The sequence below is a fragment of the Bos mutus genome, chromosome 26 (genome assembly GCF_027580195.1).
Source record: "Bos mutus isolate GX-2022 chromosome 26, NWIPB_WYAK_1.1, whole genome shotgun sequence".
NCBI lineage: Eukaryota > Metazoa > Chordata > Mammalia > Artiodactyla > Bovidae > Bos > Bos mutus.
Genome location: NC_091642.1, coordinates 35,661,143 through 35,687,906, shown reverse-complemented (window position 1 = coordinate 35,687,906; position 26,764 = coordinate 35,661,143). Strand labels below are relative to the sequence as shown.

The 26,764-nt window shown below is 37.4% G+C and overlaps 1 protein-coding gene and 1 long non-coding RNA gene across 5 annotated transcripts in view; one reads left to right on the top strand and one right to left on the bottom strand.

Annotated features, from left to right (window-relative positions):
- NOC3L (NOC3 like DNA replication regulator) overlaps positions 1-21,861 on the bottom strand; it is a 25,772-nt gene extending 3,911 nt beyond the window's left edge. Inside the window, exons 1-17 of one of the 2 annotated variants that reach the window (XM_070363816.1) lie at positions 21,719-21,861; positions 20,581-20,788; positions 17,579-17,711; positions 16,534-16,691; positions 15,876-15,935; positions 14,428-14,558; positions 13,254-13,415; positions 12,792-12,885; positions 10,936-11,111; positions 10,400-10,528; positions 5,917-6,048; positions 4,186-4,266; positions 3,753-3,853; positions 1,607-1,679; positions 1,459-1,522; positions 1,301-1,372; positions 782-963 (exon numbers count right to left, since the gene is read on the bottom strand). In XM_070363816.1, coding sequence (XP_070219917.1) covers positions 782-963; positions 1,301-1,372; positions 1,459-1,522; positions 1,607-1,679; positions 3,753-3,853; positions 4,186-4,266; positions 5,917-6,048; positions 10,400-10,528; positions 10,936-11,111; positions 12,792-12,885; positions 13,254-13,415; positions 14,428-14,558; positions 15,876-15,935; positions 16,534-16,691; positions 17,579-17,711; positions 20,581-20,788; positions 21,719-21,727 — 1,965 coding nt within the window. In that variant the 5' untranslated portion in view covers positions 21,728-21,861. The remainder of the gene's footprint in view (positions 1-781; positions 964-1,300; positions 1,373-1,458; positions 1,523-1,606; positions 1,680-3,752; positions 3,854-4,185; positions 4,267-5,916; positions 6,049-10,399; positions 10,529-10,935; positions 11,112-12,791; positions 12,886-13,253; positions 13,416-14,427; positions 14,559-15,875; positions 15,936-16,533; positions 16,692-17,578; positions 17,712-20,580; positions 20,789-21,718) is intronic. The other variant, XM_070363817.1, reaches the window with a different exon arrangement.
- LOC138985835 (uncharacterized) lies at positions 21,853-26,764 on the top strand. Of its 3 annotated transcripts, XR_011462794.1 has the most exons (4): positions 21,853-21,989; positions 22,589-22,682; positions 24,001-24,069; positions 24,474-26,764. It is a non-coding gene; the product is annotated as an uncharacterized lncRNA (long non-coding RNA). The 3 variants fall into 3 exon arrangements; XR_011462795.1 differs by lacking the exons at positions 22,589-22,682; positions 24,001-24,069 and having other exon boundaries at positions 21,890-21,989; positions 24,474-24,630; positions 24,711-26,764; XR_011462797.1 differs by lacking the exon at positions 24,001-24,069 and having other exon boundaries at positions 21,916-21,989.

Below are 26,764 nucleotides of genomic sequence, written 5' to 3'. Positions count from 1 at the left end.
AAGTTTCTTAATTTCTCTGGACCTCAGTTTTTCCTATCTATAAATGAGAAAAATAGTAGCTACTTCAGAGTTGCTATGAAGATTAAGTGAATTAATTTTTGCAAAGCATGTAACAGTGCTTTCACACAGTAAGAACCATGTTAAACCAGCAGTCATTAACAAGACAAAGTAGCTGTATTTTTACTGACACAAAAATGTGTTCGCCACCAGTAAGTATTAAAAAGAAAAGTTGTAGAACGGAAATGTATATCATAATCCCGTCTCCATTAAAAGAAAAAAAATTCTGTTTGTGTGTGTTTAGGACTTCCTGTAGCTCAAATGGTAAAGAATCTGCCTGCAATGCAGGAGGCCAGGGTTCAATCCCTGTGTCGGGAAGATCCTCTGGAGAAGGGAATGGCAATCCACTCCAGTATTCTTGCCTGGAGAATCCCATGGAAAGGAACCTGATGGGCTACAGTCTCCAGGGTCGCAAAGAGTTGGACATGACTGAGTAATTACTACTTGTGTGTATTTAGCATACACATTTATATATGAATTTTTTAAGGTCTTCTGGACGGATATGCACCACCTGGTAAAAATGGTTATTTCTGGAGAGTGTCAGTAGGAGTGGAATGTTTTCCTTTCATAATTTTATGTACTTCTTTTATTACTTAATCTTATCACAAATATGAATTACTTTTATAATTAAAAAATACTGTAAGTGGGGGAAAAGACATATATCAAACAAAACACCGTTGTTACATAGCAAGAACGATGCTCCATCTGTTTGCACCCTACTTACATGCATTAATATTCTGTTAGTTGCTAAAATGCCAATGCTCGAATTTGGAAGCACATGAAGAGCAAGGGTACAAAGGCGCTTGATGAAGGCCAGGGCCCGCTGTTGAGAAACTTGCTTTCTGCGTTTAGTCAGCATGACATCAAGACACTGGAGGACGGTCTCAACGCCTTCATTCGTAGCACCTGAAACAGCAGGTAAGACCCTTCAGGGCTGGTCTCATCCCTTTTTCATTACGCAACTTCAATGCACTTGAAAAATCTCAGATGAACCTGTCATACCTGTCCCACATCATCTCCCTAATTGATGAAGCAGTGCTACCCTGCCCATGTATTGCTCTGAGTTGGAATTCATCTCCAGTCAACTCCAAAAGTTTTCTGAAATACAGATGTGTGGCACTGGCAGGCTGGCATTTTATGTACCAGCTCCTATTTCTCAATTCTCATTGACTAGAACTGCAGTCATAACATATTCTTAAAAGATAAAGATTTACTAAAAACACATTATCTTAAACATACGTACCTGCATGTAACTTGAACAGTGTTTTGTAAAGATGAGTATAGAATTTCATTGGATCAATATTCAGAACATCACCTTTGAAATAACAACAAACATCAATTAGGTATGTTACAGCCTCTACAGGCCAAGACAAACAAAACTTGGTCAAGAAACTATCTTACCTTGCCCAGAAAGAATATGAAAAGCAGTCTGGACACAGTGAAGACTTTCTTGATAGCTTAAGTCCTTCAAAAGACAAAGAAAAAAAAGGACATTAAGAATAACTACAATTTATATCTTAAAAAGTAATTCATTAGTAGAGTTACTTACACCAGACTCAATGAGAGAATGTAGAACTACTAATAAATCATCAAAAAATTCCACATTGATAAGGTGAGCAAACCTAGAATCAAACAGAATTTGGTTAAAAGGTAACATAAAAATAGATATAAAGAGCTTAAAAATTAAACTTGACTTTAAAACGGTGTTTTTAATATTACTTGTTTCAAAATGTTAGCTATGCTAGAGATGACAGTGATTATATTTTTCATTAATTCATACTGGCCTCTTGGACAATTCATACACAACTAGACACTATACTCAGCAGGAGTATATGAGGCACTAAACAAATTAAATATATTTCAAAAATACTCCTGCTCAGAGAAAAAAGTTGCTAAGAGCAAAGAGTCAGCTCTGAGACAAGCTGACTAGTTGCCCAAGTGATGTTCTAAGTAACAAAGGAGTCATCAGTTCCAGCTTCTAGGAAAATGGGGCAGGAAGAAGGAAGACAGGAAAGATTTTGCTATTAATAAGAAAACGAACCCTAGGAAAGCTTAAAAGAAATGCTGCACCTAGTGTCCAGCTCAGGCTCTTCAATTAATTACCTACATAATCCTAAATTCTGGCCTTCTATTTCTAGAAATAACTGAGATCACTCAATAGAGTTAAAGAATCATGTGAGCTACTAAATGTCAGAGCACTCTGTACACTATAAAACGTTAGGCACTCAAGTAGTTCAAGTCAGGATATCTCTTCAGAATTAGTGCAAGAGCCTTTGACACTAAGTAAATCTTAGAAGGAAAGACCTTAGAGGTCACAGATTCCCTGTGCATTGGTACAACCTTTTGGAGACGTAATATAGCAATAATTATCAACATTTAAAATGAACATATTCTTTGACCTAGCAATATACGCACACAAGTACATTGAAGCTATTTCCAGTGTAGCACTGGGCACTGATCAAATAAAGTATTATATATCCATAAAATGGAGTATCATGAACTTAAAAGTGGGTCTGTATATACTAACAAGGAAGGATACCCAGAATAACTGTTTATCAAAAAAAGAAAAGTTACAGAACAGTATACATTTGTGTGAAAGATTCAATCTATATGAAAGGTAGGTAGGCAGATTTATATACTGGTAAAGGAAAGAAGGGAACTTATGATCTTTTAATTTTTAACTGCATTATTTCAATTTGTATTAATAAATGAGCATTATGTTTAAAAAAAGAAATTGGTCACTGAAAAAACAAACAGGTCCTCCCTAATGTAATAATACCTTCTCTTCGAATCTCTGACTAACATCTCTTTCAATGACAAAAACCACACTATCTTATGAGGCAAAGCATTTCATCACCAAACAGCTCTAGTCATTAGGAAGTAATTTCTTCTTTATTGAACAGAGTCTGCCTTTTCTCTATCTTCCAGACATTAGTCCTATCTCTAAAGCTGGGCTTCCAAACAATGGTAGCCACTGGCATTTGAAATGCGGCTAGTCCAAACTGAGATGATATGCTATAATGTAAAATATATACCATTTTTCGAAGATACATTATGAAAAAAGGAATGCCAAATATCTCATTAATGTTTATCACTGACTACATGTCAAAATAATATTTTAGATAAAATAAATTCAGTAAAATATACTTAAATTGATTTCACTGTTTCTTTTTCCTTTTCAATGTGGTTAAAAGAGAATTTTAAATTACGTATGTAGTTTACACTATATTTCTATTAGATAGCACTGTTCTATGGGACAATATCTCAAATAACTGTAGAAAACTATCATGACGACCATAACTCTGGCTCACATCCCCCAACAGGTTCATCAGGGTTCACAGAAAAATACAAAAGGACCTATCTTAAGAGGAACAGATTATATAAGACCAAAAACTGACTACAGAGCAAAAGGAAACCAGAACGAAGGGATGAATCTTAGGGACGGTGAGAACTGAGTAAGCTGGAGGAAAGAGTTAGTGAAGGAAATGAAAAAAACTAAAGGTTTGAGATGAGAAAACCAAAAAATGTGTAGTGTTACAAATAGTTTCAAGGAAAGGCTAGTAACAAATAAAAAAGGAATGAGAACTGAGAAGGACACGAGGTTATCATTAGTGAGCCCTGTTTAAAATTCATGATTATTTTGGTCTTATTTATTTAGAAAGAATTTAAAAGATTTCAACCTACACAGCCCTTACTTGGCAAGACCTTCCAAAACTGCTGGCAAGAGAGGTGACCTCTGGGCCTTCTTCAGTATTCTGAAGTAGGTTACAAACACGATGTTCAGAGTCTCCGTGTGCTGAGAACAGACAAAATGACTTCAGTATAACCTAGTACACTTTCTCCCAAGTTAGCAAAACGATCACTTTTGAAAGCCCAGTCTTTTCTGTCTTTTCCCATCCCTCCTCGCTATTCAACCTTAAGAGTTTCAACAAAACAGAATGAAGATACACATCCTGTTATTTCCTAAAACTACCATCATCAATCAGGTTACTATTTCCTGCATATCACACACCTAAGCCCCATGAAGTAAACCAAAGTCGTATAACCATAAGTTGAAACAATGTCTCTAGTTAAGATTATTTAACAAAACCTTTTTAAAAGCATAAGAGAATGTGTGAAACCGCCTACCAGTTTAAGTTTTTTCTCAGTACTCTCTGAAGCTTCTGCCTCCCGAAGTTCTCTCTCTAGTTTCTCTTCTGCTTTCTTCCACTGAAAGTAGATTTTAAAAACAAGGGTGTACCACTGAGTGAAGAAGCTAGCTTCAGAGACGCATTATATGTCAGTGTAATGAAACACATACAACACCAGAGATTGTCTACAGATACAAATACAAGCAAAAATAGAAAAACATGGATAAGAAACATACACAAACCAATTATATGACAGTGGCTGCCTCCCAGGAGGAAGGCAGAAGAATGGGATTGGAGAGAGGAACAAAGGGACTCCAACTCCATCACCAGTGTTTTCTTTTCAAGAAAAAAAACTGAAGTGTATTAATACTTGCTCTTCAGAATGATAAATACATGGGATATGTTATACTACTCTCTGTAACTTAAATTCTATTGTTACTCTCTGTAACTTAAATTTTCTATAACTTAAATTCTTTCAAAAAGAAAAAATGGACATGCTCAGCCCAGAAAGAATTCTTATTGTGAAATCACGAAAAACGTGGAAACCAGTCATCAACAATACTTCCCAAACTTATTAACATATAATGCATAAAACTAGATACTAAACATACAGAAATTCAACAAAAAAACAATTTTTTCCCACTCCTTCCTGCTGTAAGAGCAGCAAACAGTGGTTGCTACACTGCCTGAGACATAGGGGACTGAGTGAGGAATAGTTTCCTCCCTTCACATGAAGTTGTTAAAGATCTGCTAAGAATCTCTGATTCCCCACGGTAGCCACATACATGCTATTCCTAACAGGCATGTCCAACCTACATTAGGAGAGTGTAGTATAAATAATTTAAATATTAACCTTCATTTGTTAACAATCACTAAGTCTATTTTGACATTTCTGCCTTTTTAAAAAATTTATTTATTTTTTAACTGAGTTATAATTGCTTTATAGAATTTTGTGGTTTTCTGTCAAACGTCAACAAGAATTAGCCATAGGTATACATGTGTCCCCTCCCTCTGATATTTGTCTTGTTTTCAAAAGTTATTAGACCCATTCAAAGATGGATATTTCTGGAAATGACTTTTTATTTTGCTCCTAATAACCCATTTGAATAACCTAATAAACTGTTTAGAAATGTTTTGAGAAGAGATCATGATGATGATGGTGGTGGTGGTAACCAATGTTTATACAGTACACCCAGTGCTGTACACTCCGTTAAGTGGTTTTCCTATATTATTCTATTTAAACTGCACAGTGACCCCGGCAAGGCAGAGCTATTATTAGCTCTATTTCTCAAAATACTAAAAAAAAAAGTTTACAAAGTCCCATAGCAAATAAATAAAAGTCTGGAATTTCAACCTGGGTTTCAAATACAAAGCAACAGAGAAACAAGATTCAATTAAAACCTATGTTGTTGCCAACTTCACATGAATACACCCTTTCTTTTAAGGAAGGAATCTGTGTTATCACAACAAATCTAAGATGATCTTAAAAGCCAGCACGGCAAGAAAAAGCCAAAGGATAAAAGACAACATGGCAAGAAAACCTTTTCACCTGTTGCTCTTTGCTAATAAATTGTCAGTTAAAGTTGATTTCATAAAACATTTCTTTGCAATAACTGGGGAAAATAAAATCCTCTAAATATATTTATATATTATTTAACTATGATTTTTACCTGTGCCTAATTGATTTTACTCTAAAATCAATTAAAACCAAAAAGGAAATCAATCAAACCTTTCTCTGCATTCTTGATAGAGTTTTTCTCTTTTCCTTAAAAGTCATGAACTTTTTTGGTTTATTAATATCCTCTGTATCTTTTTTCACTTCTATTTCTTTGATTCTTAGGCACAAGAATGTTTTTAACATCTGTTATTGAAAAAAACACAAATACACAGCTTATTATTTATATTGCTCTCAAATACTTTAAACAGAATAAGCATTAAAAATGTTATTTCCTTCCTTCAAGCTAAAAAAAAAAATCCAAAAAACAAAAAAACTTTGCAACATCTTTTATCACATTTTACACAAAGTTCTATTATCTTTTTGCTAAACATATTCAGTAATTTGTCTATGATTGGAGTGTTCTTGCCTGGAGAGTCCCAGGGACGGGGGAGCCTGGTGGGCTGCCGTCTATGGGGTCGCACAGAGTCGGACACGACTGAAGCGACTTAGCAGCAGCAGCAGGACACTAGCATTTGTCTAAATTCACATAATTTTACTTTGCAATGAAATGAGAAGCAGAAGAAGAGAACACAATGTGGCACCGGCAGACAGGACTGCAAGAGCAGACAGGCCAGAAAAGGCTGGACCAGCATGCGGGGAGAGGATGCTTTAGATATCTCTAAACCAGCTTAAAGCGTCTGCCTACAATGTGGGAGACCTAGGTTCGATCCCTGTGTTGGGAAGATCCCCTGGAGGAGGAAATGGCACCCCACTCCAGTACTCTTGCCTGGAAAATCCCATGGACAGAGGAGCCTGGTAGGCTACAGTCCATGGGGTCGCAAAGAGTCGGGACACGACTGAGCGACTTCACTTTCACTTTCAAACCAGCTTTCATTTCCCAAATCAGATTCAATTCTGCAGTTAACAGTTCTAATCTTTTTTCCCCCAATAAAAAAATAATATGAAGACTAGTGTTATTCATTTTAAAACAATTTCTCTAAGCCAGTGGTTCTCCAACTTGACCAAATATCACACTCACTCAGAGGGCTTGTTAAAACACAAACAGCTAGACCCCATCCTCAGAGTCTCTGATTCAGCAGGTCTGTCATATGGGCCCAGCTGATGCTGGTCCAGGGACCATGAGTACTACTGCCTTAAGCCATTAAAAAAAAAAAAAATCAGAAACTAATTCAGAAATTGATGTATTGTGTGCTACAGCGGCCATCCAAACACAAAGAAAAGGGGCTTAAAATCCTACACTTTCTGGGGAAGAAACCACCCTACTGACCTGCAGTTACAGCAGCATTGTGTTTGCGTGTGTGTGTTGCAGGAGGCGGGGTGGGGAGCGGTTGGAGAACTACAGGTTTGTATTATTTTTAAGTTCCTACACGTACATTTTGAAGAAAGCTGAGAATTTCATTTAAAGTGTGGAATGGAAACCAGGAAGAATGAAAAGCATAAATACTACACCTGAAATCATTCTAGGTATCAGAAGATTTTAGTATTTTGTAGGTATTCTGTGTGCTCATAAAATATCTCCAGGGTATCTTCCCAACCCAAGGATTGAACCAGTGTCTCCTGCACCGCAAGTGGATTCTTTACCTGCTAAGCCACCAGGGAAGCCCCCTCCCAAAATAAATAACTCCAAATCAAAGAAAGCAGTGCATGGTCCCTTACTAATCTTTGGTAAAGGAACCAAGAATGCACAACAGGAAAAGGACAGTCTACAAAAATTGGTGTTGGGAAAACTGGATATCCATACATAGAACTGAGAGTGGACCCTTATCCTACCAGTCATAAACGTTAATTCAAAATGGATTAAAGACCCCAAACCATAAAACCCCTATAAAAGAAAACGCAGGGCCAAAGCTCCTTGACACTGGTCTGAGCATTAACTTTTTAGATATAACACCAAAAGCACAGGCAACAAAAGCAAAGCAAACAAGTGAGACTATATGAAACTGAAAACCTTTCACATGCAAAGGCACTGATAAGATGCAATGGCAGCCTGCAGAATGGGGGAAAATATTTGCAAATCATGTATCTGGTAAGGGGTAATATTCAAAATACTAAGGAACTCAAACAACTCACAGAAAAAAAAACAAATAACCTGACTTAAAAAAGAACAAAGAACCTAAATACGTATGTTTTCCAAAGACAACGAACAACAAATGACCAACAGACAAATGAAAAGATGCTCAACAGCATAATCATCATAGAAATGAAAATAAACACGGCAGTGAGATACCAGCTCACATCTGTCAGAAAGGCTATGGTGGCTCAGCCGGTAAAGAATCCACCTGCAATGCAAGAGATCTGGGTTTGATTCCTGGGTCAGGAAGATTCGCCTGGAGAAAAGACTGGCAACCCATTCCAGTATTCTTGCCTGGAGAATCCCATGGACAGAGGACCCTGGCAGGATACAGTCCATAGGGTTGCAAAGAAGTCAGACACGACTGAGCAACTAAGCACCCAAGCAGGCACACAGTGCACTTGGAAGAAGAGGAAACCCTTGGACACTGTCGGTGGGAATGTAAACTCATACAGCCATGTTGGAACAGTATGGAGCCTCCTCAAGAAAGTGCAAACTACAATTATCATATGATCCAGCAATCCCTCTTCTAGATATATATCCAAAAGAAATGAAATCAGTATCTCAAAGAGATACCTGCACACCCATGTTCATGGCAGCACTGTTCACAGAAGACAAGATATGGAAACAATCTACATGTCTGCTGGACAGATGAATGAATAAAGCAAACTGTGATAACATGGATGAGCCTGGAGGACATTATGCCAAGAGAAATAAGCCAGACACAGAAAGACCAATACTGTATGATCTCAAGAAGTGGTACACATAGAAACGGAGAATAGAATGGTGGTTGCCAGGGAGTGGAGGAAATAAGGAAACTGGTCAAAGGATACAAAACTTTCAGTTATGAGGTGAATAGGTTCTGGTATCCAATGTACAGCATGGTGACTACCGTTAATAATATTCCATTATACACTTGAAATTTGCTAAGAGGATAGGTCTTAAATCGTCTCACTACAGAAAAACGGGTAATTATGAGAGGTAACGGCTGTGTTAACCTGACTGTGGTAATCATTTCACAATGTATACATACATTAAATCATCACATTGTACACCTTAAAAAAAAAATCACTGTAAAAACTATAAATATACAAAACAAACAAATACCAAGAAAGTAAAGGAAGCAGTTTATACTCTAGCATCGATAAAAGTGTTTCCTCACATCCAGTTTTGTGTTCAAGCCCTATTATCTGCTTACTCTAATATTCTGAGTAATATTTAAGCTCAGTATTTGTAATTTTAGCAGTTCAGCAAAAATGATCAGCTTCAGGGGATGAAAAGGCTTTGATGACAAAGGAAGACTTTAAAGTTATAAAACAGTAAAAAATTAAATTAACAAAGACATCTAAGGCCCAAAAGAAGAAAACCATAAAACTTCACTTAAGAACATCAAGGTAAGATACTTCATATTCTTGAATACAAAAAAAAAAAAAAATCAATTCCATAAAATAATTAAAATGCAAAACTTCTATGAAGCAAAAAGACCACAATCCAAGATTAAAAGACAGCAACAAATATTTGCAATTTATATAGCAAAGATTTAACGTGCTTACTATGTAATGTAAGCTCAACAAACATGGACCTTTTGTTTCTTTTGTTCACTACTTTATCCCTAGGACCCAGAATAGCGCCTAGTACATAGTTTTTATTGACATAAATGAGTATTTTAAAAACTATTAACATATCATTAAGAAAGACAAATACCTGAGGGAAAAAACTGGCAAACAATACAAACAGGTAAAACATTCAAATGACTAATAAATGCACGAAAGGAAGCAAAACCTTACTAAGAACAATGTGTAAACAAAATAAACCACCTATTAATATACAATTTTTTTACCCACCAGGCTAACAAAGATTAAAGAGTGAAAATACTCAACATTGGGTAGGTTGTAGGGAAATGACACTCATCACTGGTGCGAACACAAGTGTTCAAATGTTTTTGGAGGACAATTTGATTTTCTCTTTCAAATATTTAAATGTGTATACTGTTGGACACAGTATCAACACTTAAGAAATTTAACTCACAGAATATTCACACAAGTGTGAAAAAATAACATGGCCAAGATGTTCTTTTCTATGCTGACTGTAATAGCAAAAATCTAGAAACAACTCAGCCGCCCCTCAAGTAGGGACTACATATTCACCTAACAGAATACTAAGGCAGATGTTCAAAAGAATGGGATAGCCCTTTACATAAATCCACAATCCATAAAAACTCCAGAATAGTTTCCATTGTATAAACCCATTTTTTACTTTAAAATATAAACACAACATGTCTCTATACATAAATGTCTATGATAGAAGGATACACGCCAAATTGTTATGACTGGTTACTTTGGGGGAGTACTTTCACTTTATAGTTTATACACTTCTACAAAAAATAAATGCTTCATAACAACTGAAAATTAACTTTGTACTTTAAAAACAAACACAATGCGAGGTGAGAAAAGAAAGGCTTACCTCTGGCCTAACTTCATAATTTCTGCCCTTCACATAACCAGATATCACTTTAATTACACCCAGGGAAGCTTGGCCTAATTTATCTTGTTTAAACAGTTTCTTCACTGCTTCACAACACATTTCAGATATCTGAAAAATAAAATGTTACACTAAACCAGTGTTTTTCAACTGCATCGGTACTGACATTTTGGGCCAGGTGATTCTTTGTTGTGGGGGCCCGTCCTATATATTGTTTAGAAGCCTCTCTGACCTTTATCCACCAGATCCAGCGGCAACAATCCCCTCCTCCCACCACCACAGTCGTGACAACCAAATGTGTACAGACACAAGCCTGATGTTCCCCAGAGGGTAAAACCAGCTGCTACTCAGAATCGCTGCAACAAATTTATTTTCAAACAATTTTCTTGAAGAGACAGTATTTAATGGACCCCATTTTAGCAATAAATAAGAGCTCCAAAACAATTTTGAGAGAGAGGAAAACAATAATCACATGGTCTTGGATTTTCTGTTAAGGAAAAGCAGCAAAAGCAACCCACCAATTTTGACATGTCATTCATGAGAGGGACGATCAACACAATGATGTTGTTGTGAAAGTTGAAATGAGGCAGGGCCACCAACAGCTCACACAGGCTCTTCACAGCCACCTCTGCCAGGCCCTTGTAGGCCTTTAAGGAAACCACATTGCTTTTCTTCAGCTTCCTTTGCTTCCAGTCTAACAAAAGATAACTGGAGTTACTTCACTCACTGGTTAAAATTTCAATTAATTAGCTTATTTTACACCAACAGGCAATCATATGAAAAATCAACATATCATCTGAATTCTTAAATAAGAGTTGTCTACGCTTAAGACACAAGTACAAATGTTATCACTAACATTTACCTACCATCATTCATCTTCTGACTCTCCCCACAATTACAAGGATCTTAGATCTTACATCATTTCCCTGGGCTTAGTGCTAATGCTCATTGTGGTATCTTTACCCAAGAGGTCCACAAGAGGTTTAACTTCTTCATAATAACTGATGATTCACAGTACCTTTTTTCTAGAAATATCTACACACACACTCTGTAATGTACTGTAACACAGTATCTTGAATATAAGATACTTGAATATACGAAAATATGCCAATTTTTTTCTAAAGTAGGTTCAACACCTCCCTCTTCATCATACACAGCCAGAGATGAGAAAGACAGTGACTTTTTAAATTTTAATTAATTAATTAGTTTTTTGGCTGTGCCACAAAGCATACAGCAACTTAGTTCCCCTACCAGGAATCGAACCCGTGCCCCCAGCAGAGGAAGTATAGATTCCTAACCACTGGACCACCAGGGAATTCCCCAAGTGCCTTTGTTTTGAACTTGCTTCTCATAAATGTGATTTTTCCTCAAACAGACTGCATTCACCATAATTAAGAACAATATTTTCTATTTACTTAAAACTGACAAGACTTCATAATGGATAAATGAATGGATAAACAAAATGTAGTGTGTACATACAATTGGATATTATTCAGCCTTAAAAGGGAGGAAAATATTGACACACACTACAACAGGGAAGAATCTTGACATTATGATAGATAAATAAATGCTAGTATCTAGGTTCCAGCTGAGATGACAGAGCACAGAAGCAATATCCATGCCACCCACCCCATTCCACGTCCTTACTGGGCCAACAGATTCAGATCTGTTGCAGCTGAGATGGCAGCTGGGTGATCCTTAGACCCAGCACTGAGTAAAGGAGCCCAACTGAGTCAGATGAAAGCTCCTTGCCTTGGCAAGAATCTCTTCCCCATTCATGTCAGAATGATTCCTATGCCCTTTCTCCTCTGAACGAAGAGAAAGCAAATGTTAAGTCCATTTTCACGGCACTCATTACGTCCAATCACATTATCTTTCTCCCCTGACCACTCCTTCCAAATAAAAAACAGTAGAATAAATTCTAACCATTCATAAATTCAAGAAACATACAACTATTTACTAGGTACAGGACTGCAGCAATGATAATACTAATACTGATAGCTGATAATGCACAGTATCTAGTACAGGCACTATAGTCCTACTTCATACCTATAAATTAATTCACTCCTCACAACAATTCAATGAGACTGGATTGTTCCTATTAAAGAAAAGCATCAAAATACTATTAAAGAATAGTACTTTAACTATTCTTATTCCCATTTTATAGACAGAAAAACTGCAGCACAGAGAGGTTAAGTCCTTTGCCTATCACAGGTACTAAGAGGTGAACCAGAACTTGAACTCAGGAAGTCTGACTATAGACTCTGTCCCTCATCATACACTACACTGACTCAACACACAGGACAGAATACAGAATTCCCCTTCCTGATGAGAGCTCAGTGTGCTACACACTCTTAGGATACTTTTAATATACCTTTAATCATTTGCTCCAGATTTTCCAAATAAAATTTGTATTGGCTAACCAGGCCTTCTTCAAATTCTCTTAATTTCTGGGTTTCTTTGCGAATCTAAAGAGACCAAAAAGATCATTTTCTTAAATCAAAATATTAAAATCCATTTTTAAATTAGCACAAAATATGAGTACCCCCACTATTTCTCCCACCTCTGCATGCTCAGTTGCTATAAAGTCGTGTCTGACTCTTTGTGATCCTATGGACTATAGCCTGCCAGGCTTCTCTGTCCATGGGGTTTTCCAGCAAGAATACTAGAGGGAGTTGCCATTTTCTCCTCCAGGGGATCTTCTCGACCCAGGGATTGAACCCACATCTCCTCCATTGTCGGCAGATTCTTTACTACTGAGCTATCAGGGAAGCCCTTTTCCTGTCTCTAGCAAAGCAAAGTTTTCAGCTTGTGTAGCAGTTATATCCAGCATTACCTTGGTGGATTTTTCTGCCTCTGTTAGGGGTCGTATTTTATATGAAGGAGTAATGTCTTTAAATAACTCCATCAAAGAAACTATCACCAGCTTTCGAACAGTAACAGCCACATCAGGATCCTGCTCCATCAGCATAGAACGTAATTCTTTCAATTTTTTAATCTGTTAAAGAAAGAACATATAAGGCTAGAGAAATGGCAAGGTAATTATGAACAAAAGAAAACCACCACACATCTGGCACAATAAGTGGAATTCACACAACGGCTCACAGTCTAGTCCAGCCACACACAGCTCCAGACACTGCTCACGTTAACAACACATAAATCACTAAAGTTGTAAGTTCATCAAATTTTTGTTAAAAAAGCAGTTAGAAAAAATATACTTTAAAAAGTTTACATTAATCTATTTTTAGAAATTCTTTTTTTATTGAGTTTTCTTTTAATGATGCTACCTTTTTTTAAATTGAAATACAGTTGATTTACAATGTTTCAGTTGTACAGCAAAGTGATTCAGTTATACCCATACAAACATATATGTATTCTTTTTCAGATTCTTTTCCATTATAGGTTATTACAAAATAATGAATATAGTTCCCTCTGCTATACAGTAGATCTTTGTTACTGATCTATATTATATATAGATTATAATAATCTATATCTGAATCCCAAATTCCTAATTTATCCCTCCCCCACCCTTTTCCCCTTTGGTAACTGTAATTTTGTTTTCTATAACTGTATCATTTATTGAGATTCCACACATAAGTGATATCGTATGATATTTGTCTTTCTCTGACTTTATTTACTCAGTCTGCTAATCTCTAGATCCATCCATGTTGCCACAAATGGCGCTGAGTTTTCTTAAAACATGTGTCTTATTTCCCTGAAAACACTTTCTGAAATATATTGTTACATACATCAAGTATAGTCCAATATCTTCATTCAGAGATGAAAAAATAAGACTCAGAACGTTCAAGCAACTTTTCTAAGATCACAGAAGAAACAAAGTTCAGATTTGGATTAGGCTAAGGTTCTATGTACTCTCTTATTTTAATTCAGTTACTACCATTTTGTTAATGTCCTTCCTTTCCATGTGTGCTTATAGCTAAGAGAATCTTAAAAGATCAGACTATTACACCACATAATATGAACAGCCTAAGGAAATTAGTTACACTTACATTACTTTCTGGATCTGATAATATGGCAGATGCTAAGGCTGCAATATGCATTTTCCTCTCCTGTAGTTTCTTCTTCCTCTCAATTAAATGTTCTTCTAATGTCAGCTCCTTAATGGGCTTCTCAATTATCTCTGAAATAGATTAGGTTTCACCTCTTAAACATTTCTTTATTTACAAGTATCCAAGAATCTTAATGATTAAAATAATTTTCTTGTAGTAACAAACAACCATAATGATAGCTAACTTTTACCAAGTACTTGCTATGAGCCAAGATTACTATTAATACATATAAATCTCTCATCAATCACATGAGGCAAATACTATCATTAGCCTCATTTTATAGATAAACTGAGGCAAAGAGAAAGTAACTTGCCTAAGCTCAAATATGTGGCAGAAATGGGATTTAAATCCAGGTAGTCTGATTAAGAGTTCTTATTCTTAAGTACTATGCTAACTGTTGCTGTTGTTTAGTCACTAAGTCATGTCCATTCAACTCTTTGTGACCCCATGGACTGCAGTCCATCAGGCTCCTCTGTCTGTGGGCTTTCCCAGGCAAGAATACTGGAACAGGTAGCCATTCCTTTCTCCAGAGGATTTTTTTGACCCAGGGATCAAACTTACGTTTTCTGCATTGGTAGGGATTCCTTGCCACTGAACTATAAGGGAAGCCCACTGTGCTAATAAACCCACAATAATTCATACAAATTAAGAGAAAGAACAATCTGAATTAGTTTTTAAAAAGTACAAAACATGCTCCTCTGTTTTCAACTCTATGCAAAATACATCTACCTTAAGAAATGTACATGGAACTAGATTTACCAAACACACAAGCATAATCTGTTATAAGCCTATGAAGAATGACCCAAAACAGTTAAAATAGTTGCCCTGTAATCTTTTACACTAATAAGGTTTGCTAAGACAAAGTAAAATTTAACTAGCTTGTTTTATCACAAATTCCAACCCAATATAGTTTAAACCATAAAATATGTTCTTTCAGTTTAACTGTGATTAGAACTGGTCCAACTATTAGAACCCACATTTAGTTATGTAAAACAGACATACATAAAGTATAACTGCTCTAAGAAAGAACCAAAATAATTTTATACCAGAGTCATTTTTATCCTTTTAGTTAAAAAGTTAATAGTTAATTGTAGGCAGGTCCTTAAATTATGATTAAAAAGAATTCAAAATAGTAATAATTTATCAGACTCTCCACACATGCCTAGACATCACCAAATATAAGTGCATAAAATTTTCCATAGGAAGGGCAACAAACAATCAAATTACACGAGGTGAGATTTTCAAACTGTGGGAAAATGTTCAAAATGACCTTGAAATGACCAATACTCCAAAATGCACATTCCAGCTTGTATCTAAAACTAATTCACTATTAAGTAAAAAAAAAAAGTAATTCTCAATTAACAGTTAGTAACTAGAAAGATGCATACCATTACCTTCCTCAGGTTCCATCTCTTCTTGATCCTCTTCGTCTTGGTTACTGTCAATAACTATATGGAAAATATGCATATTAAAAATGTGATAACATACATAAGTTGTAAAACCACAAGGAAAACCAGGGAAGTGATTATCATAAAACTCAGGAAAATAGTTACTTTTATTAGGAGAGAACAATTAGTGATTAAGGGGAGCAGAAGGGATGTTTCTGAGTGCTGGCAGTATTTCTTGCCCAGATGGTAGCTTTATGGGCAGATTTTTTTGATAAACCACATAATTTCACATCTTTGAGTCCCAGACTTTTGTGTTTTATTTCACAAAAATACACGTATGAAAAAAAAAGAGTCTAAAAACGGACGACTAGTATGTTTCTAATTTTAGAAACAAAAAAATGAAACACTCTGAAAAGAATCATCTTAACCTTGCAGCTTCAGCTGTACTCACAGTACAGTGCGCATAATTGTACTATGAGATAAGCATTTGTATTTCCGGTCAGAATTGTCAACTTTGCTCTATGACTAACTGTAGCTACCCTGTTTTGTAGATATGAGTAAAAGTCAAAGTAAAATAAATTTTGAATGAGAAAATTTTGAACGTGATATTAGTAAGGGACCAAAATTTTAACCTAATACACAGGCTGATCAGATTCACCTGGTTTCTCTCTGGTCTGTGGGATTATACCACTTTTATCTTTGATAGGAAGTAAGTGAATCAGTTCCTTCTCTGGTGCAGTTTGCAGAGTTCTTGGTATTTTTTCATATTTATCTATAACACTCTCATGCTTCCGTTTCTTGACGTGAACAGGCTCACTGCAGGAAAAAATTTCAATATTTTTAAAAAAAGAACTTAAGAGACTTATCATTTTAAAAGTACATAAAAATAACTCACTAACCAAATCTTTAATAGGCATAAAGATATTAGCACTTAGATCAGGAACATGAGAGACATTTGTGTAGTAAATGAATCATATGGCCTACCATATAAAGCCATAAAACTATGGCTTACATTTAGTTTTCCCTTTAGCGGCAAAATAAAGGTAAAGTTACAGATTTTTTTTTTGAAGAGTATTCCACAGAGCCAATGTGGACATTGTGCCAAATGTTTTACTTTCCCCAAACCTTCAGAACATAGCATGGACTTTGGACTTCACCTAAGTATTAAATTTCAGATCCATTATTTGTGACTATGGGAAAACAGTTTCCTTTCTGTGAAATAGAATAATACCTACCTGATATGGTAACATGGAATGGGAAATGGCAACCTATTCCAATAACCTTGCCTGGAAAATTCTATGAACAGAGGAGCTTGGCAGGCTGTGGTCTATGGGGTCACAGAGAGTTGGACACAACTGAGCAATTAAGCATGGGAGGGTGACGGTGACTGAGACATGGGTAATGTGGCCATAAGGAACTCGGGACTGTTTTGCCTCAAACAGAGAGCGTACGTCACCCATTCACTCTGCTTCACTATTCAGACTCAAAAGAAATAAAGATTTATACTAAATAAAATCATTTTTTTATGAGCTAATTTTATTTACGAAATAAACAGAATAAGGTTTACAGAACAGGGTTTACAGTTTACAAACTCCAGTGTTCAGAGATGAGCAGCATCTTGCACTACCCACCTGAGTAAAATTCAGAACCAAGTTTTTAACGTTGAAAGGATGTGAATGACTATAATCTAAGTGAAGTACTACCTGGAAGAAATGTCTCTCGTTAGAAAAGATGCTCTTTGTCCTAAATCTTTCATTAACTGTAAGTCATCTTCATCCATCATATCTAAAGGAAGGGCTTCCTCCTCTTCTTCCTCTTCCCTCTCAATCCTTTTACCTATTCCAACAAACAACAAAAAAAAAAAATCAGGAATTAGTATTAGAGACATAGAATCCTGTGTTTTTGTGTCTATGATAGGACAAGCTTATGTTTTTCAACCACCTTAGCCCAATGTTTCTAAACGTGAGCACTACTGACGTGTTGGGCAGGACAATTCTTTGCTGTACTTGGTTGTCATGGGTGAGGCAAAATGCTAGCATCTTTGACCCCTTAAATCTAAACACCAAGAGCATTCTAAATGCCAGGTCACTTACACCAAGCGTAAGAATTTAAAATACATCCTAAATTCGTTAAATTTACATGTAAGAGAAAAATATGCAGCAGCTTAAAAATTTTTTGGAGGAGGAAGCAATGATAATTGTGTCATCTGCTGCAAAGATCTGGTAGATCATATAGCTAGAATATGGCTCTCAGTCTCAACAACTGTATGATATTGTATATCTTTATATCATTTAACAATTCCCTGCTGATGAACATTTTGATTATTTTCAAAATAATTTTTTTTTTGCCATAGTGAAAGTTGCTCAGTCATGTCCAACTCTTTGGGACCCCATGGACTATACAGTCCATGGCATTCTCTAGGCCAGATCACTGGAGTGGGTAGTCTTTCCCTTCTCCAGGGAATCTTCCCAACCCAGGGATCGAATCCAGGTCTCCCACACTGCAGGTGGACTCTTTACCAGCTGAGCCACAAGGGAAGCCCAAGAATACTGGAGTGGGTAGCCTATCCCTTCTCCAGCACATCTTTCCGACCCAGGAATCGAACCAGGGTCTCCTGTATTGCAGGCGGATTCTTTACCAACTGAGCCATAAAGGAAGCCCCTTATAGTTTCCATATTTTTGCCATAATTAACCATAATAATTGCTATACTGCCAAATATGCCATAATAATTGCCATAAATTAACAGTGTTGCAACGAACATGCTTGGGCATATATACTCTTAGAAAATATTTTCAAATAATCATAGGATACATTCCTAGCAGTGAGATCTCTGGGTCAAAGGAAAGTCTATTTTTTTTTTTTTTTAATTCTTACTGTGATAGTTCACATATGAGTTTATGTGTACATACATATTTTTCTCCTTTTTACTCAACTGGTGATAACCTATAATTTCAAGTGGGTGGAAGTTCCAATATACATGACTGTTCATCATTTATAGACTACTTCATGTTAGAACATAAAAAGTTTCCTTCTTTCTTGAAACATGTTTCTTTCCATTTCTAAGACATATACAATTTAAGTTTTCTTCCTAATTCTCTGGCTCCACCTCAAACCACATTACAGGTTTCTCTACTCACTTCTTAAATGCTGGCGTTTCTTAAAATTATTTTCTGGGTTCTCTTATTTTCATGTTACACAGTCTCCATGGTGATTTTACTCAAGTCAAAGGCTTTGATTACCATCTATATAGTAATAATTTGCAAAACTATTCTCTCTAACCCAGGTCTTTCACTTGAACATTATACCTATACCCAACTCCCTAAGAGACTTAATTTAGATGCTCAACATGTAAGAAGAAAGACATTTTTTGCTTTTATTTTTAAAATATAATACCTAACATATCATGCTTTTTTAATTCTTCTGAAATTTAGATAGATCTTTAAACATATCTAACTCAAGCAAGGCCTATTTTTTTTTTTAAATAAATGAAGTATTTTTTTTCTTAAATAATTGAAGATTAAGTGACAGACTAAGGCCACACCACTAGTAAGAAACAAAATCTGAGAAAAGCTCAGGCATCCTGACTTCCAGTCCCATGCCCTTTTATACATCACAATAGCATGGTTGCCAAGGGATCAAAAAGGTTCATCTAGTCAAGGCTATGGTTTTTCCTGTGGTCATGTATGGATGTGAGAGTTGGACTGTGAAGAAGGCTGAGCGCCGAAGAATTGATGCTTTTGAACTGTGGTGTTGGAGAAGACTCTTGAGAGTCCCTTGGACTGCAAGGAGATCCAACCAGTCCATTCTAAAGGAGATCAGCCCTGGGATTTCTTTGGAAGTAATGATGCTAAAGGTGAAACTCCAGTACTTTGGCCACCTCATGCGAAGACCTGACTCATTGGAAAAGACTCTGATGCTGGGAGGGATTGGGGGCAGGAGGAGAAGGGGACGACAGAGGATGAGATGGCTGGATGGCATCACTGACTCGATGGACGTGAGTCTGAGTGAACTCCGGGAGTTGGTGATGGACAGGGAGGCCTGGTGTGCTGCGATTCATGGGGTCGCAAAGAGTCGGACACGACTAAGCGACTGATCTGATCTGATCTATCTGAAGAGAATGAGATGTAAACAGGAAGAAAGAAAAGTCAGATATAGTCAAATATTAATACTCTGAAAGTGCAAGTTCTGCTGTAGCAAAATGGGTCTGACTCAGAACGGTCACATTCCTTAACTGTTTTGAGTACTTGGGAGTTTTGAACAGGGTGACAAAAGAATAACCTTGACAATTACAGCTCAATTTCATTTCAAGTGAAAAGAAAGCCAGAAGTTGAGAAAACTAAGTGACACTTGGCAACACTGTGAAGAATGCATCAGAGAAAAGCAATACTCTTTCCTTAGCTAACTGCCAGTGAAATGGGAAAGTGGTAGCACTGGAATGCCCAAAAGTTATTTACATGGTTATTCTGAGTTTGTTTCCCAAGTATGCACTGAAAATCTTCAGATCTGCTTTCTAAACAAACTAAAAGCAGAAGCTGGGTCTCTTTCACCATGAATACTGCATTAAAATGTTTTCTCATAGTGACTGAAACACACAGGACTACGATCCTTCCCTAGGAGTGATGACTAAAAAGCAAAGTTATTGCATGAAGAATATTTTAGAACAAATCAATAGAAACTGGAACACAGGAATGTTTTCACAGTTACCTGGTTGTTTTTCCTTTGGGTCCTCCAATGGAACAGGTTTCTTAGACACAGCATCTTTTACAGCTTGCCTCAGTTTCCTCTGCTCTTTACGGTACTTCTTGAGAGTGCTTTGTTGTTTAAACTGTTTGTTTTTTAGCTTGTTCTCAAGTTTGACTTTACTAGTTTTCAACAACTTCCGAAAGCTTGGAACCTGTTTTTTATTTCTTCTCTAGAAAACACCAACAGAAGGGGCACTGAATACTCAGAAAAATAAATTACTTTATTTTTAAAATCAGGTTAAAAAGAATTGATTATTTCATTAGGCCAATTCCACAATTTTAATGTCTCACAGTCACAGGTCTTGCATATAAGAGCTAAAGCCACACTATGGCATTAATCCTACAGAACAGCACTAGATCAGGAGTTATTCAACGGGAGGTTCCTACAGTGAGCAGAAATCACAGCGGCTCAAAAGGGTCTAAGACTCAAAAAAGTGTGAAAAACCACTGAGTTACTGGTAAACAGTTATTCAAGGCTAGTTTAACACTTGTAGTTTGGCATACTAAGATTAAAATGTTGGCTGTCTGTAGCAATAACAAGTGATATTTACATATCGCTTAACTGTCTACAAAGTGCTCTAACATATTACCGCCAACAGCCTAGAGGTAGTGACTGCTGTTATATTACTGATGAAGCTACAGCTTAAAGAGATCAAGACAAAGACCCTTAAAAGTAAGGAAAACAAAACTGAACTTGCATGTGGATTACAATTTGCTTTTCTATATACTTACCTTTAGGAATAAAAAAAAAAAAAGGACTTATCTCAGGTCCCAAGACTCATAAACTTATTGAAAGCAGGACCGTTTCTCGTCTGTAAAATAACGGGTTCAAAAGATGGTCCTGAAAAACTCTTCAAGTCTGACATCTTATGAACTCAAGACTTCGTGCTAGTGTCATTGCGGCCCGCTGAAGCCAAACGCGCACAGTGGGTGAAAAAGGAGCCAGGTCTAAGGGAGAGGAAGCTGACAGCGCGGAGAGCCAGGAGGGAGTCCAGGGAGCCCCTAATCTAGGCCACTGCCGCCGCCCCCATACATCGGCAGCGACTCTGTGACCCAAAAGGGTCCTAAGCCGCGGGGACCAGGCTTCTGAGGTCACTTACGGCCTTCATCCTTAAGTGTGCAGGGTACCCGGCTAGACAAATTCGCCAGTGACAGTGGTAAACCAGGAATCCCGAACCCGCAACACACGTGCGAAATCAGCAACACTGAGCCAGCCGGAAACTGCCACTAGCCCCTCCCCATCCTCCACCGCCGGAAATGGGGGCGGGATTTCCGTAGACAGGGGCTGTCGTGCGCCCTCTCGCGGCCGTGGGCCGACGGCGCCCCGGAGTGCACGCTCATGGCGGCGCATGGCACTGTGAATCACCAAAGGTGGGTAATCAGCGGTCTCTCTAAAGGGTCTCTGAATTTTTGACTCCTGCCCAATTTCCTTGCAGTTCTTCAGGAAATTGGGCTCTTCTCAGAACGAGAGGATCTGAGTTTTTCAATCATCTTCCTGTATTTTGTACCTCTTCTCATGTTTAGCTTGTTATACGATATAGCTCGTCTCATCCTTCTATTATAAATACTGATTTTTGTGCGACAGAGAAGAGCTTATTTCACTTGTGAAATACCTGCCCCTTGACAGGTTCTCTGGGCGAGTTTGTGGAATGGCTAATGATTTCTCATGAGTTCCAACACTCAAAAATCTATGATTATTAATGTTTTATTTTGAAACCTTTTTTGCTTTAATTTAACCACTGCTTGATAAACAGTTATATCAGTGAGATTCATCTGCATTTCAGTTTTTTATAACTTTTCTGTAAATTCTACTGTCTCCTTAGTAATTCCTCCGAAGTCATTAGTTTTAACAGGAAGATTTATGCATTGCAAAAATAACTGTGTTTTTCAAACTGTCTTTAAAGACTTTTTTTTCATGAATAAATTTAAGAATTCTGCTTTAGTTTTTTTTCTTGTGTTTGTTTTTAAAGTCTGCAATTCTGAGAACATCCTGACAGTCTGGCCTAGCAGTCCTGACCTAGAGAGGAAAAGCCGGTAGAAGCTCCAAAGAATCTGAGCTCCCTTGTAGGTGCTGGTCTTACAGAGACTGAGAAGAAACCTTTCAGTTTCTGGATCCCACTTTAGAGCCAAGAATCCCATTCTATCCAGAACTCTTCTTTCCCTCTCTTCCAACTTCCTCAATTTCCCCACTGCTCTCCTTTACACACATTCTTAGAGACAGCAGAACCTGTCCTACTGGAGTATTACTTCATCAAACAAATTGAAAACATTAGCCTGTGCTCTTCCCAAGAGTCTGAATTCCTTCTCAAACGTAATGATTTATCTGTGGTCACTCCCGTCCTTTTAGCCTCTTGTCCAGTCTCTCCAAGAATGAGGCATCTCCATTTCAGTTCAAAATGAACTTCTCCCAGCTTCATCACACGCCATGTATCACTATCCCTGCTCTCTATTTCCCTCCCTAGTGCATCTTTCCCCTTGGCTGATTAATATATGCAAATCTCTTCCATCCTTCATTTTTGCCCTGATGACTTCTCCTTTTAATTGCTGTTTTATTTCCCTCATTGTCTGGTTGTCTTTACTTCAAAAAAAAAGGAAAGAAAAAGAAAAAAACTATAATTCTCTTGGTATCTCCACTTCATCTTCTCTGTTATCACAGCCCAAGCCTGTGCTAGCTTTTTTAAGAATTAGGTCATACTCTTGGCCCATTTTAAGTTTATAATCAACTAAAACTCTTTGGATCATTTTTAAGCACTTGTTGCCAAGCTAATCTTTCCCATCTTGATTTTGAGCAATCTGTCATTTAAACACAAACTTAACAAATAGAAGTTTACATGATTCCTACTAACGTAATCTGGTTTCTCAGTTACGTCACCCCCAGCTTCGTGTCATTCCCATTCACTCAATCCACACTAAGCTCAGTTTGGGCTGGATCCTCTTGGATCTTCCATAGCTTTCCTGAATACCTGGACTAAGAGGGGTCACTGGGCTACCCCATACTAACTTCACAGGGATTGTACCCAGAGGTTCCTGTGAACCCTTTTGAGATCCTGCCCATAATATTCTACTGTAACTGCTCTCAATAAGATCACCAAGAATCTCCAAGTAATGTGAAATTTTTTAAGTGTTCACTGAATTACATTATTTCTTTTTTAACCTCACTAGATCTCTCTGCTGCAGTTTTCCTTTCTCACATTAGAATTTTGACTCTCTTGGCTCCCTTAACAGCCTCTTTACCAGCTTCTCCTCCTACCTTCATTCCTTCGTCCTCCTGCCTCTTCAGTGTAGGTTACTCTCAGGGTCCCACTCCTGACCCACCTTTCTACTTCTCTTTTTGTTCTGCTTGCTCTTCTGGTGTGATCTCATCCATCTACCTAATGCACAGAGATTCCTAAACCTTATGTCTGTGACACCTATATGAAGAGGTAATGATTGGACTCACTGTGTACAGCAGGTAAAGTGAAATGTCTGCCTCTCGAGAGATGTTTCTTTATGACTCCACTTAATAGATTCTATATGGACTGAATGTCCCTGTGCACACATGTGGTATATAAAACTTAACTGTACTGAAGATTATTTTTATCATTAAAAACATTGTTTACTCTTGTTTAAAAAAAATTTTTTAAGCAAGGTCACACAGAGCAAATAATTTATATTGTGGGTCATCAGGAAATTAGGCTAAAATAGCTAATAATTATAACTAATGATTAATTATTCAATTTAAAATTGTTAACCCAAAAATCTAAATAACAAAAAATAATAGTGTAGCAGATACTGTCATCCCATTGACCTCCTCTCAGCACTTCCCACTCAATACATGCAACTTTTAACCTGAGGAGTTTTTCTGAACCCCTCCAGGGCAGTCAAGAAGCACCAAGGACCCTGAGAGCAGTCTTCAACCAATGACACTTGAAAACTGAAGGATAAATACATATGCCAAGTGTGGTAGGCTGAAGAATATCCTCTGAAGATATCAGGCCCTGAAACTGGTGAATTTTGTGTTTTAGAGCCAAAGGTATGATTAAGGATCTTGAGATAGGGAGATGATTCTGGACTGTCCAGGTAGGCCCTAAATGCAATCACATGTATTCTTAGGGAAACTAGGCAGAGGGGGATTTCACGCAGATGGAAGAGGAGGAGACCTTGTGGCCACAGAAGCAGACAGTGCAGTGATGTAACCACAAGTCAAGGAGAGCCAGCAGCCACCAGAAGCAGGAAGAGGCAAGGAGCAGACTCTCCCGTGGAGCCTCTGGAGGCAGGATGGCCCTGCTGACTGCATGATTCCAAGGATACTGATTTCGAACTTTTGGCCTCTAGACCTGTGAGAGAATAAGTTTTCATTGTTTTCAGCTACCAAATTTGTGGTGATTGTCACAGTGACCACAGAACACTAATATACCAATATTTATACCCATAAGTACACCAATGTCCTCACTTCTCAAAAGCAGAACAACTCTGAGGCGTCTTCTGTTGTCTCCAGGAGTCTGCGGCAGAGTTGAGCCCTACCTTTAGGGTTACCCACCCATCAGCCTGCTCTGTTACTGACTTTCTCTTCTCAGTCTCGCTTGCTTATTCTTTCATCAGTGGTTCCAGGTCTCTCCTTCAATACAAACCACATACTCTCAAATCCTTCTGTATGAGTTTCTTGGAGTTGCTATAACAAAGTACCATAAACTGTGTGGCTTATAACAAAAAAATTTATTCTCACAGTTCTGGAGGCCAGAAGTTGGAAATACAATAAAGGTGTTGATTCAGTTGGTTCCTCTTCAGGCCTCTGAGAAGTCTGTTTCATGCTTCTTTCCTAGCTTTTGGTGATGGCTGGCAATTCATGGCATTCTCTGGTTTGTAAATGCATCTCTCCTATCTCTGCCTCCATCTTTACATAGCATTCTCCCCTGTCTCTGTGTCTTCATGTGGCCATCTTCCCCTCATGTAAGAACACTAGTTATATTGGATCAAGGACCCAGTTTCATGACATTATCACAACTTGGTAACATCTGTAAAGATCCTATGCCCAAATAAAGTCACATTTCTACATACTGGGGATAAGAATTATAACATCTTTTGTAAGGCACATACTTCAACTCATAACACCTTGACTCAGTGTCAAATTTGGGGACCCCTAACCTAAGACAATTATCACTTAATATGCATTTTTATTTCCAAAGCATAAGCATTTTTATTTCCCTAAATATAATTATTTTTCTTCAGTAATCTTATGATATTGTGTCTATTTCAAAGTTAATAAATCTGAGGATTAGATATTATGGTGTAGTCAAGTCTGTGTTTTACCAGGCAGGAAATGTAATAAGATGCCAGTTCTACCAGTGGGAGTGGTTTTCAGCAAAAGAGATCAAATACCTTAAGCTTTTTCTTTTTTCCCCCCCTCATCTGCAATATTATAGATCAGGAAACAAAGAGGGATTTTCCTAGGGTTGTGATAATCTTTTCTATTTGAGATTTTGTTGATAAATTTAATGTCTAAGACCTGATGTTTCCTCTTTCTTTACTTGAATTGTCTGTTCAGAGCCACTCTTGTTTATTCATTGCTTTCCAGAATCTTTGGGGAAGGGGGAGTAGACTCCACACACAAAGTCATGTCCAGTTTCTGATAATCCCTTTGGCAGCAATAGTTGCTCACTCTCTGTACCAGCCTCTGCTAGGAGCTCTCTGTGAAAGAGTGTTCTACAAAACAAGGACACATTGTCTCTGCCTCTATTCTAAAGCTGCTGGTAAGTACCCTGCACAGGGAAGAGACCATAAGATGAAACTAACATCTTAGATACCTTGTATATCACAATGTGCCCCGGCTTATTCTAATATTCTCTACTTCATCTTTCACCAAAGGCCAAGTCCTTTCTCTGATTACAAGTTTGGAAATACTTCCACTTACGGGCTTATCCACATATAGTCCCAAAACCTGCTTAGGTGGCATTTATGCTTCTGATTGCTTCCCTTCCTTTTATAAGCTGATACTGCTGATTATTATTTTTTTAATTATTTATTTGGCTGTACCCAGAGTTGTGGGCTTCCCAGGTGGCACTACTGTTAAAGAATCTGCCTGCCAGTGCCTAAGACTCAAGAGACCTGCATTCTATTCCTGGGTCAGGAAGATCCCCTGGAGAAGGAAATGGCAACCCACTCTAGTA